The following is a 12,795-nucleotide window of genomic DNA, read 5'->3' on the forward strand; positions in this document are numbered from 1 at the left end:
TTTTTAATGTTTTTGATAAGTCTCTTCTGCTCACTAAGTCTGCATTTATTTATTATTACAATATATAAGAACTGTGTTCTGTTTGAATATGTTGTAAAATGTAATTTATAAAGCTGAATGTTCAGTGCCTTGTGTCTTGTGAAGTAAAACATTTTATTTAAATGTATTTTATTTTAATTGCATTTATTTTATTTAGTTTTATAAATAATAGAATTTAGTTCTGTTTATTTTTATTTTTTTAATGTATTTTAGTTTGTTTTATTAATGTTCAATTTAATTTAAATTTTTTTTTTTTTTTTTTTTTTTTGCATAATTAAAAGTTACATAACTCCAGTGCCTATAGTGTGACACATCACCATGCCTGCGAGGCCCAAACACATGACGTAATATGATATGAATCGCTCCAGTGATCACGTCATCACTTCTGTCCGAACAACATGATGTTTCACCTCGAGATCGAGATACACTGGCTCTTACAGGGAGGAAATAAGCATTCGCTCATGTGGTAATTTAGTCTGATTTAAACTCTCTCTGACCTTCGTTAATGAGCACAGAGCGAGACTGATGGGTCTCCTCTAGGTCCTGTAGACCAAACCACACTTTCACCATCTTCAGCTCGTATGAAATAAAGAAGCTAACAGAAGTGAACTGACTCCGCTGTCTTATTAACCTTCAGAAGACGCTTTTAAACGCATGAGTGTAAAACTGTATGTTCTGCACAAGTTCTCTCCTTCAGAAGGTTTCTCTGCTCTTCTGAAACTATAACAGATCTGGCCGCCACAGTCTCTGTATCTCAAGAGCCGCATCAATACATCAATATATATCATCTATATATATATATATCATCTCTGTATCATCTCTGGCTGTCTGTGGGTTACCAGGGGAAATAAGCCTAGATTTCGCAGTGCTTTGCTTTGCTATTGACTTTCTTTGGATCATGGCATGTTTGAACTGATGCTTACATGGACCGCACTCAAACACAGTAATATAGTACCAGCTGTAGTATTGATTTTTAAGCGTACGGAATTACTGGCCGTCACACGTGTGTCGAGCCTATTTTCATCTTTTGGCTCCGAGGAGGATTTTGATATTTTCAGAATATCACAGTCGCCCACCGTCACGTTCAAAGTTACACGAAAGACAACTTATACTGTGACATATAGTATTTTATTCAATGATTTTGAATATCATTTGTTGAAGATAAGAGAAAGGCTACTTTTTATTGTGACATTCTTATTATTATTTTATTATTTTATTTATTTTATTGTTTAAAATGTTTATTTTTTATTTTTGTTTTTTTTAGTGCTGTCAGATCTATTAATCACATCTAATCTAAAAGTTTTTGTTTATATAATATGTGTGTGTATACTATATATATGTATATATATATATATATATATATATATAATTGATATTATGTATGTGTGTGTGCGGGATCATGCCTATGTTCCCACAGGCCTATGTTCCCACAGCCTTATGTTCCCACAGCCTTATGTTCCCACAGCCCTATGTTCCATCATTTCCAAGTTTTTTTTTTGTTTTGTTTTTAATTAGGCCCTGTGTTCCCACATTTCCTTTATCATCAATTTGCATCAGATTTTTATACCCCAACCCTACGAAGGATAGGGGACTTGGGCTTAGTTAGTTAACATACCTAAACCTACCCCTCACAGGAGGGAGACTTGTCTGGGATGTAATTGGGCTATCCCTGTACCAGCACAAGCACTAAAACCTACCCTTCATATACCCCTTTTCCACCAAGGCAGTGCTGGTGCCGGTTCGGAGCCGGTGCCTACTCGCGAACCAGTTCTTTGTGTTTTGACAGCCAAAGAACCGGTTCTCGGCCAGGAAAATTGGTTCCAAAGCGGCACCAACACTTTGCTGGACTAGAACCGTTCTTTTATCACGTCATGCTTACGTTGGGGGCTGGGGGCGGGGTTATTGTCGAAATCCAGACGAGCAGCACAAATGTGTTCTAAACGTCTTCTTCTGACCCCAATATAGGATCGCAAAGCCATGAGAAACATTTGGAGAAAGACGATGTAGTCCGCCATTGTAATTGAAAAACAAACAGGTTCTGAGAAGGTTCGCAAGTTGAACCAACTTTGAACCAGCACCAGTTCCGAACCAGTTCTTTTTTGGTGGAAAAGGGGTAATAGGGGACTTAGGCTTTATTAGTTAAGTGCGGTTTCATTTTCAGAAAAATATTTAAAATTCTTGAGAGAACATAGGGCTGTGGGAACATACTGTATGGTTGTGGGAACATAGGGCCTAAATGTTCAAAATTTCCATTAAAAAACATTCTTAGAAATGTGGGAACATAGGGCCGTGGGAACATAGGGATGTGGGAACATAGGGATGACCCCGTGTGTGCATACCCATATATGTGCATATATATATATATATATATATATATATATATATATATATATATATATATATATATATATATATGTGTATATGTATATGTAGATATAGATGAGTGTGTATGAAAAAACATTCTTAGAAATGTGGGAACATAGGGCCGTGGGGACATAGGGATGTGGGAACATAGGGATGACCCCGTGTGTGCATACCCATATATGTGCATATATATATATATATATATATATATATATATATGTATATGTAGATATAGATGAGTGTGTATGTGTGTAATTTATATATAAATATAATAATACATATTCGCACATATATTATATAAACAAACTTTTATGTTAGATGTGATTAATCACGATTAATAGATTTGACAACACTATTTATTTATTTTATTTTTCTATTATTTTATATGTATAAGTTATTGTGACATGTTTTATTATTTTATTAATTGTATTAAAACATTTTTTTTATTTATATTTTTATTTAATTTTAAGTATTTTCTATTTCATTATTAATTTAGTTTATCCTTTAATTTTATTTAATTTTAATTTATTTAATTTTGTTTTATTTTTCTATTATTTCTAAAGTCGCCCACCTTCAAGTTCAAGAGGCATTCAGTTACTTCTAATCTGTCAGACACTGTGCCGCGTTCAGCTCGTTCTCAACACGACACCTAATGAAAAAGACACTTTCCTGAAGGCTTTTTACAAATAAATTGACAGCTTGAAGGAGCAAAGCGAAATCTGCGAGGCTTTGGTGAAATTAGTCGCGGTTTCGTCTGCTCACGGCTCAGCAAACGCAGGGTTACGCCGTGAAACGGTTTCAGTTGGAAACACAACAGGCTCGTCCACATGGGCCTGAAAGCATCTGTCGTATGCTGGTTTACACTGAACCCTGCTGTTGAGAACCAGCTAATGAGGAGCCGCCAGCCAAGCCTCAGATCCCCTGGAAATGAAGCTTTTATTTGTGTGTTGTTCGCCGGCACTGGCTCCTCTCTAGTCGACTGTTCTCGGCACAGAAAGCGAACAATAATGCATCCTGACCTGTTCTTGGCTCGCCGTTATCGTTCTGTCCTTCGAGCCGAAGCTCCAATGCTTCAGGTGATTTGTCATTTTCCCACCGTACACGAGCTCTTTTTTTCTTTTTGACAGCAGTCCTGAAGTGTCCACTATCTCCCTGTGAAGGCCTCCTTCACCTCTGTACAGATGAAACGCTCTCAAAATGCTTCCAGTTCACATGGACTCGCGGAAGTGATCCATGTATTATGAATTTTTAAGCCCAGACAAGTAGTTTGTTGAGGTCTATTTGTAAAGAGAGAATATACGCCTGCGCACATATATATTCAAACGCACATATCAATAGACTGACACGTAATACGCATGAGCACACCGTCACCGTTTCCACAGATTCGCGGTTTTGAAGTTTACGTGGAGATGATAACGCTTTTCAAAATTTTTTAACTCTTGCACCGTGGATCCTGTTTCAAGGTTTGCGTTCTCAAACACTGTTGTCGTGCAAATGAACGGCCAGAACACATTAAAAGTTTCTGTTTTCAGTAAAACGGTGTCGTGTTAGCAACGTTAAGTTAAGTTAATAACTAATGATCGTTGCAATGGAAGTGAATCAATCAAAACTAACTTTAGCTGGACAATAACTTTATTCTAGATCTGCTGTAAAGCCAAAACAATCACTAGCTGCGTTTCCATTACCCTTCAAATTGCGCAAATTGAAATTGCGAATTGAAAATACATCCAATGGAAACACGTCAATTTCGCAAAAACTCCCATTTATCGCAAAAAGTTTTCCCGCTCGCATGAGGAGGTTTTTCAGGCAATTCAAAAAAGGAATATTTCGCAAAACTGCAATGGAAACAGTTTTTGCACATTTCCAGGTCACCTGACGTAGATGACACGGTGTGTTTGGACAGAATACGAGACAGAGTTCTTTATTAAATTCATAAAAGACAAAATAATCACAGGAATACTGGATTCTAAACCTCAAATAAATGCCACAATCAAGACCTGGAAGCAGATATGAGGGAGAAACACCCAGAAACACCTCATATGTGCCGCTCACAAGTATAATAAGGGTCGTTCCTCACCATTAATGCTTGGATAACACACCTACGTTTCCTTCCATTAATAATAATAATGGCTAGTGCGGTACATAGCTGTGATATATATAAACCTACCAACGTCCGTTGCCATAATTTTTGGAATGACTTATCGCGAGATTACGTTTTAGTCGCATAACATCGGTTAATGGAAACGCCGTCATTTCGCAATAGTTTTTTATCGATATTTAGAAAAAATCGCAAAGTTTTGCGCAAATCTTTAATGGAAACGCACCTTCTGTTACTGTAATCTCCTATTATCTCTGTAAAGCTGCTTTGAAACATCTATATTGTTAAAGCGCTGTATAAATGAAGGAGACTTGACTTGACTGAGTGTTTGACCATGTTGTGTTTGCTCGGCCAGCCGCTCTTAGTTCTGCTTAGCTTCTCCCTCTTTCTGTCTGTTTTCCTCCCATCTCTCCACATTTATGCCCCGGGGGAAATCTGGAGGCTGTAATATCTGTGTGTCTGAATCACTGTCCGGTTTACTTTCCTCAGTCGTTCATGGGAGGCCGAACCGACTGTGTTTGTCCAGTGCGATCTGATGGACGGTTATCCGGCTCACAGCAGAGAAGCCTTTCAGTGGACTTGAGAAACAACAAACCAAATCAAACACCGTCGGGACAACATAACACAGCGTACTTTACTTTACTTTATGCATTATGACAACTCTGATTCAACTCATACAGCAAAAAATAAATAATGATAATAATCAGTGTTTTGCCTAGCTTACATGTAAAAATATCTTTAAATCAAGATAAATTGCATAAAGTATTAAAATCCCCCTGTAGTCAATAATTTGATCCCGTTAAATGAATCTTTGATCACAAAAATTACATATTTAAATATTTAAACGTTTTCTTCATGCCTTAAAATATCTTGAATGTAACTCGACACCCTTGCCTCATTTAGTATGCCGGTTCTATGAATATGCAAATGAGCCCCGCCTCCACTCACTCAGCTCAGAGATCCACTGGTTGACGATCACACGTTGATCTGATTGGTTACAAGGTAGTTTGTGACGTCAGAAACACCAGCGATTTCAAAGCGTGTTTTTGAGACTGTCACTGCAGTTTTAAGGAGGAAATACTCAGCAATGGTGTCGACTTATGAATATACACACACTGGGCCCTATCTCGCACCCAGCGCAATTGACTTTGTACAGCGACGCATGTATCATTCCTATTTTGCACCCGCGCACAGCGGACTTTTCCCTCCACAGACGCATGTCGGTAAATTAGGGAATGAACTTGCGCTCCCGGGGGCGGTTCAGCGAAAAGAGGAGGCGTGTTCCGGCGCAAACGTTCCCTGGTGCTATTTTGCAGTTTCAGAAAACAATTCCGCCACTGACCAGGAGAAACCGAGTCTAAAGTCAGTGGCGCGTTTTCAGTGGCGCGTTCAGATGCTATTTTAAGGGCGTTTTTACACCATATATTGTAGAATTAAAACACTTTAAACCCAAATGTCAAAAAAAATTACTTGAATCAATGAACAGCATTAATAAAGCCCCAGTCTTACAGATTATTAACAAAAAAAAAGTTGTTTTAGGGTTTAGTTACCCTTTGAGGGCGCATGCTTGGCCATAATGTAGCATGTGCACAACACAACAAAAAAACAACCATTAACAAAACCAAATATCATAAAATATGACATGATATACATAATTGCACTGGTTCTGAATACAAATCGGTTATTGATCAGTCAATCACATGAGCCTTTATAGCATGAAGACTGAGAGAGTTATTAGAAACGTGTGATTGTCTGAGTTTGTTGTTGCTGTGTATATTACTGAAGATAATGATGAGGATGATGATGATAAAATTTATGTTAGATGTTTTGCTATAAATTACGCACATGGCATCTGAAGACTATTTATACATTTTTCTCAGTTATTTTGCTTTATTTCCAGATTCCCTCATAGACTCGTTCTTACACTAGAGCTCGTTCACACGTGCGCACTCTTCAAAAACTACACTTTAAATCTCTTGACAAACTAAAAGACGTAAATGACATTTGTATGTATTCTAAATAAAAGACACAGATTGTACTGAATGTCAGCTTGCTTATTTTGCTCAAGATAAGGATTTATTGAGTCCACATGTCATGCAAACAAGAAACTCTTCTTCTAACGATGCTTTCGGGAAACACACCCCAGATTGTTAATTGTCTGAGTTTGTTGTTGCTGTGTATATTACTGATGATGATGAGGATGATGATGATGATAGGACACAATGAGAGCTGAACTGCTGTTATTCCACTATAATGCGAGTGTGTTTCTCTCTCTCGTCTGCAGGCCAGAATCCGGTGTTCCCCCCGGTGGCTCTGTGGGTGACGGTGGGTCTGGCCGTGTGTTTGCTGGGTTTGCTCATCGCTCTCGCTGTCGTGTGTCGGAGGAAGATCCAGGAGAGCTGTGAGGAGATGAGAGCTGGTGAGGACTCTTCTGTGCTCAGGAACAACACCTGGCCTTCAATCACATCTTAAGCCTTTCTCCTGAAGATATTAGATGATGATAGTCTCTGGATCCTGATCTCCTCTTAACATGTTCATCTGGATGTGTGCAGTTGAGTCTCAGTCTCAGATGGCATGGCCAATACTGGCCGGTTATTGTCTGTTATTTCATATTGATTCAAAAAGAAATTGTGCGCACATCCAGAAACTTTTGGCAGGTGTTCGATCAAATGAAGCATCAAACTCAAAATAAACAAGAACCGTCACACTGCCATTTCTGCTCCCGAGGATTTATTAAAATGAACACCGTTTCGACCCAAAGGGTCTTCGTCAGGCAAGCAACAATCATAGAAAGGTACAGTTTATATCAGTGTGAACCAACACACCTGACCTCATTAGTGAACTAATTACCCACTCAACCAATGCAATAACGACCTAATCAAACACAAATGGAACCACTAAAGCATCAAAGAACAGAAAAACAAACTACAGAAAAATAAACAACATAATATAAAAGAAAGAAAAAATTATAAATGTATAAACTCACCAATGAATAACAGATATAAGAAAAAAAAAATTCACTAGAAAGGTTTCAAATCAAACTCCATATTCAAATCTTTTGGAGAAAGATTATTAAGTGTATGTATATAAAAAGCTTCCCTCTAAGATCTTATTAATGTCACCCCCCCTTCTGGGTCCTCTTACTAGTTCTGTACCGAAGTACAGTAGTTTAAAAACATTGAAATGAACAGCGATGTGGTTCTTTTGCTCATTCAAACGTTTATTACTTCTTGGTTCTGCAATGCACGTTTTCAAACAACGCTGCGTTTTACCCATGTATGCTAAACCACACGGGCATTTGATCATATAAATTACATTTTTGGTGTTACACGAAATTATTCCCTTGATTTTTAACTGTTTCCCAGAATGGGGATGGCTAAAAGTGTGACATTTATTTGTGAAATTACATTGTGCACCTATAGACCTTATGCACTAGAGAAACGAGGGCGCCGCCATCTTTAGAATATTGTCTTTGAACTTCTGCTTTTGCGGTCGCCTTGTATATCTCTCTGGCTCTGCTGTCCAGGAGTAATTAGCTTTTGAAGTGGATTTACTTAATGTAAAGTTAACAAAAGTTATCATGAGGATTGTAATGTTTAAAGCAAATATATTAACAAATGTCAGTAGACCGGGAAGATTTTAAAACGAGCCGTTCATTCATAAATACGCAATATCCCTGTGAAATTACAGACCGGAAGTCAAAAGACAACGAGCGCAGCGCTGAAAAGGGGCGGGGCTACATAAGGGGCAGAGCTACATAAGGGGCGGATCTACATAAGGGGCGGAGCTACATAAGGGGCAGAGCTGCATAAGGGGCGGAGCTACATAAGGGGCGGAGCTACACAAGGGCTATAATTACCATCAGGGACTGAACAGGGATTGAACGATCACACCCTTGATCGGCTCTCATCACTATATGCCGGATATTAGGAGCTCGTTTATGTACAAATCGTGGAGGATCATTACAAAAATGACTAATTGTGGGATCTGAACTTAAAGTATGCCAGTGTTCACGCACTGTTGCCTTTGGCTTGCTCAGTTGGGGATATTTTGGGGATATTGAATTTAATTTTATCAATCAATAAATTCCACTAGAAACAAACCTTGTTGTATTATTTTAATTTAATACTGTGAAGCTGCTTTGATACAATCTGTATTTTGAAAAGCGCTATACAAATATACTAGACTTGACTTGACTATATGTCCAAACTCCTTACTTAACACAGAATATGGAATAATACAAGATAACCTGTAAACTTAGCGTGTTCTAGCAAGGCTTTCTTGCTGATCAATATGTTCAAATCGCACTACAGCCTCTCTAATCCAATCATCTGTTTTTTATACTTTAGTGGTTCCATTTGTGTTTGATTAGGTCGTTATTGCATTGGTTGATTGGGTAATTAGTTCACTAATGAGGTCAGGTGTGTTCACACTGAAATAAACTGTACCTTTCTATGATTGTCGTTTGCCTGACGAAGACCCTTTGGGTTGAAACGGTGTTCATTTTAATAACTCCTCGGGAGCAGAAGTGGCAGTGTGACGATTCTTGTTTATTTTGTGTTATTTCATATTAAACACACATATAACGACAGTGGTGGGACGCTCAAACTTCACGCCATTAGTGAACGTTCTGGCTTCACGAACCACAGTTTTTTACTAAAACTGTGAACAAACACATCCGACTTGGCTCTCTTAATAACACTTTGCTCGTTGATCTGATGCTGAGATAGATAGATAGATAGAATCAGACAGACAGACACATATATATAGATAGATAGATAGATAGATAGATAGATAGATAGATAGACAGACACATATATAGACACATATATAGACACATAGATGACAGATAGATAGATAGATAGATAGATAGAATCAGACAGACAGACACATATATATAGATAGATAGATAAACAGACAGACAGACACATATATAGACACATAGATAGATAGATAGATAGATAGATAGATAGATAGATAGATAGATAGATAGATAGATAGATAGATAGATAGATAGAATCAGACAGACAGACACATATATATAGATAGATAGACAGACAGACAGACAGACACATATATAGACACATAGATAGATAGATATATGAACACATAGACAGATAGACACATATATAGACACATATAGACAGATAGATAGATAGATAGATAGACACATATATAGACACATATAGACAGATAGATAGATAGATAGATAGATAGATAGATAGATAGACACATATATAGATAGATAGATATATAGATAGATAGATAGATAGATAGATAGATAGATAGATAGATAGATAGATAGATAGATAGATAGATAGATAGATAGATAGATAGATAGATAGATAGATAGATAGATAGATAGATATTTTATGCGGTAAGGAATAATCATGTTTTGCAGGGTCAGTCTGTGGGATAATGTTGAGATAATAACTGTATATATTCAACAGTCTGAAATGAATATTGTTATATTATATTTCTGCATGGCTCTGTGACAGTGGCTGATAATCCACAGGACGACCCACAGCAGCTCTGAATGCTAAACACACACACACACACACACACACTTTATTACCAAAGCCCATCTCTCCTCCTCTGCTGCTGGAAGTTCATTAGCGCCGCTAGATAATTAGTCGCGCGTGTAACTAGGGACTGCAGAAGTTGGAGGTTGAATGACAGGAGGAAAGAGTGATGGGTGGATGGAGAAGAACTAGCAGAGAGATAGCGGAGGATCCTGCAATCATGTGAAGGAAAAAACGAGGTGGATAGAAGGAAAGAACATTGCTTTCCACCATCACTCCATCTGTAATGAGTTCTATGTGTAGAGCCGGAGACATTTAAATAAAGGTCATTCCTGCACGGCCCAGACCCCTGGGCTTTTAAAAATACATCTGCAACTGGATTATTTCACGGAGGAAAGAAAGAGTAAATATCAGCCGTATGACCGAATACCAAACAGTGGAAGGGAATGGAATGAACACACTGACGCAGGCCAGCGATAGTCCAGACCAAATGAGCTCTTCTTTCTCCAGTAACCCGTGCAGGAATCCTGGAATAAGATTCGGTGAACGGGTCAGCAACCTGATGAAGTAATTGAGTTTTTGAGTGAGTCTCAGCATACATGGAATACTCCACTCTTTTACTCCGTCCCTGCTCTTCTCGTCTTCCCCGTCAGGCACGAGGCGTTTTCAACCTCTAAGTCCACATTTGGGACTGGAATTACACTTTTTAATTTATGGTTCTTAATTGAGAACTTGGTCTATAAAAGACTAAGAGCAGAACAATTCAGAGAGATTCACAGCTGCTAGTACATGTGGTTATCAAGTCCAAACTGAGGATTTCTGATCATTCACACTGATCACTTGTAAATATTCAGTGTCAACTAGAATTTCGTGGGATAAATACATGGAAAGATTCAGTCAAAAGAGAAGAGGAGAGAAGTTTCAGCCAAGAGTGAAGCAGACACCAAGAAATGAAATAAAAGAGCAACCGTACATTGTTGATTTCCCTGTGCGGTGTCTCTCCATCCCAGTATCCCAGAGAACAGCCCAATCTCACCAGCTGCTCGTTCCAGTTAGGATCGGCCTCAACCTCTACACACACATCATGAAACACGATGGTCCATAGCCGTCCATGATCACAGTTGATGATCCCAGCTAACAAAAAAACGTTCTTAAATCATTTAGCAAATGTTCACATTAAATTATGAAAACCTTATTTCTGAATGTTCAAAACTTTTTTTGTAAACACTTTTTATTTCCATTTTTAATTGTATACAATTTTGGCCCATTTTATATATATATATATATATATATATATATATATATATATATACATGCAATGATGTATTATGTACTGCATGTATATATACCATATCTGTTGTAGCATAGCACACTTGTTGCATAGCAATCTTGCATTTGCACATAAACAAATAATTAACTAAATAAATTAACTGAAATTGAGTCAATAAATTGCAAACATACTGTAATATATTGTCACTATTGTCTTTTTATGGCCACATGATCTGTTTGTCAACACTTTGCACTGGTTGGTTGTGTGACGAGAAAGAAGTGGGGACGCCATGCTAAAACACATGGTAAACCAGCCTAAGAATGTTATCTGGTCTGCATCTGGCTCAAGCTGGTTTGCTGGTGTTAGGGGTCAGACTGGGAGACCAGCTAACCCAGTTCGAGCTGGGATCAGCATAAACTGTTGTTTTCATCTTTTACTTCTGGACTGTGAAGAAAGGCACCACAGCTCCTTTATATTGGAGTGTGTGTGTGAATTCACTGAGACTACATCTCAGAAAGCTTGATCTTTAAACATGGATTTCCCTCTGCAAGGCTGAATGTTTGATATTTTCAGATGTTCCTGAACTGTGTTTTTCCTCAGTGTGTGTGAAGGCATGACTGTGCATAATGTGACAGCTGAAACTGCACATGTATTTGGAGACCATAAACTCATTCCTTCTGATCTGTTTTTCTCTGTACAGAGGAAGAAGCCAAAGAACTTGAGGAAGCCAAAGAATTAGAAGAAGCCAAGTCAGGTCAGTTGCCTTATTTATTTTATGTATAAATGTACAGAATGATAGTTGTGTGTTCACATGTAAAGACTGGTGTGACATCACTTCAAACGAAATCAGGCCGTAAAGTAGTTAGTTTGGAGTTCCAGGAAAGTATAAAGTCTCAATAGCGAGTTATAAAGTCAGAATTGCGTGATATAAAGTCGCAATTGCGAGATATAAAGTCAGAATTATGAGATATAAAGTTGCAATAGCGAGTTATAAAGTTATAATTGCGTGATATAAAGTCGCAATTGCGAGTTATAAAGTCAGAATTGCGTGATATAAAATTGCAATTGCGAATTATAAAGTCAGAATTGCGTGATATAAAGTCTCAATTGCGAGTTATAATTGCGTGATATAAATTTGCAATTGCGAATTATAAAGTCAGAATTGCGTGATATAAAGTCTCAATAGCGAGTTATAAAGTTATAATTGCGTGATATAAAGTTGCAATAGCGAGTTATAAAGTCAGAATTGCGAGATATAAAGTCGCAATTGCGAGATATAAAGTCAGAATTGTGAGATATAAAGTTGCAATTGCGAGTTATAAAGTTATAATTGCGCGATATAAAGTTGCAATTGCGAGTTATAAAGTCAGAATTGTGAGATATAAAGTTGCAATTGCGAGTTATAAAGTTATAATTGCGTGATATAAAGTTGCAATAGCGAGTTATAAAGTCAGAATTGCGAGATATAAAGTCGCAATTGCGAGATATAAAGTCGCAATTGC

General features: G+C 37.7%; 1 protein-coding gene across 1 annotated transcript in view; it reads left to right on the top strand.

Annotated features, from left to right (window-relative positions):
• The window catches only part of cd276 (CD276 molecule), a 127,866-nt gene that overhangs the window by 77,072 nt on the left and 37,999 nt on the right, over window positions 1-12,795 (top strand). The window contains exons 5-6 of the mRNA XM_082182288.1: window positions 6,786-6,920; window positions 11,994-12,047. Of these exons, the coding sequence (XP_082038414.1) occupies window positions 6,786-6,920; window positions 11,994-12,047 (189 nt within the window). The remainder of the gene's footprint in view (window positions 1-6,785; window positions 6,921-11,993; window positions 12,048-12,795) is intronic.

This window comes from Leuciscus leuciscus (genome assembly GCF_965113295.1).
Source record: "Leuciscus leuciscus genome assembly, chromosome: 10".
Taxonomy (NCBI): Eukaryota; Metazoa; Chordata; class Actinopteri; order Cypriniformes; family Leuciscidae; genus Leuciscus; species Leuciscus leuciscus.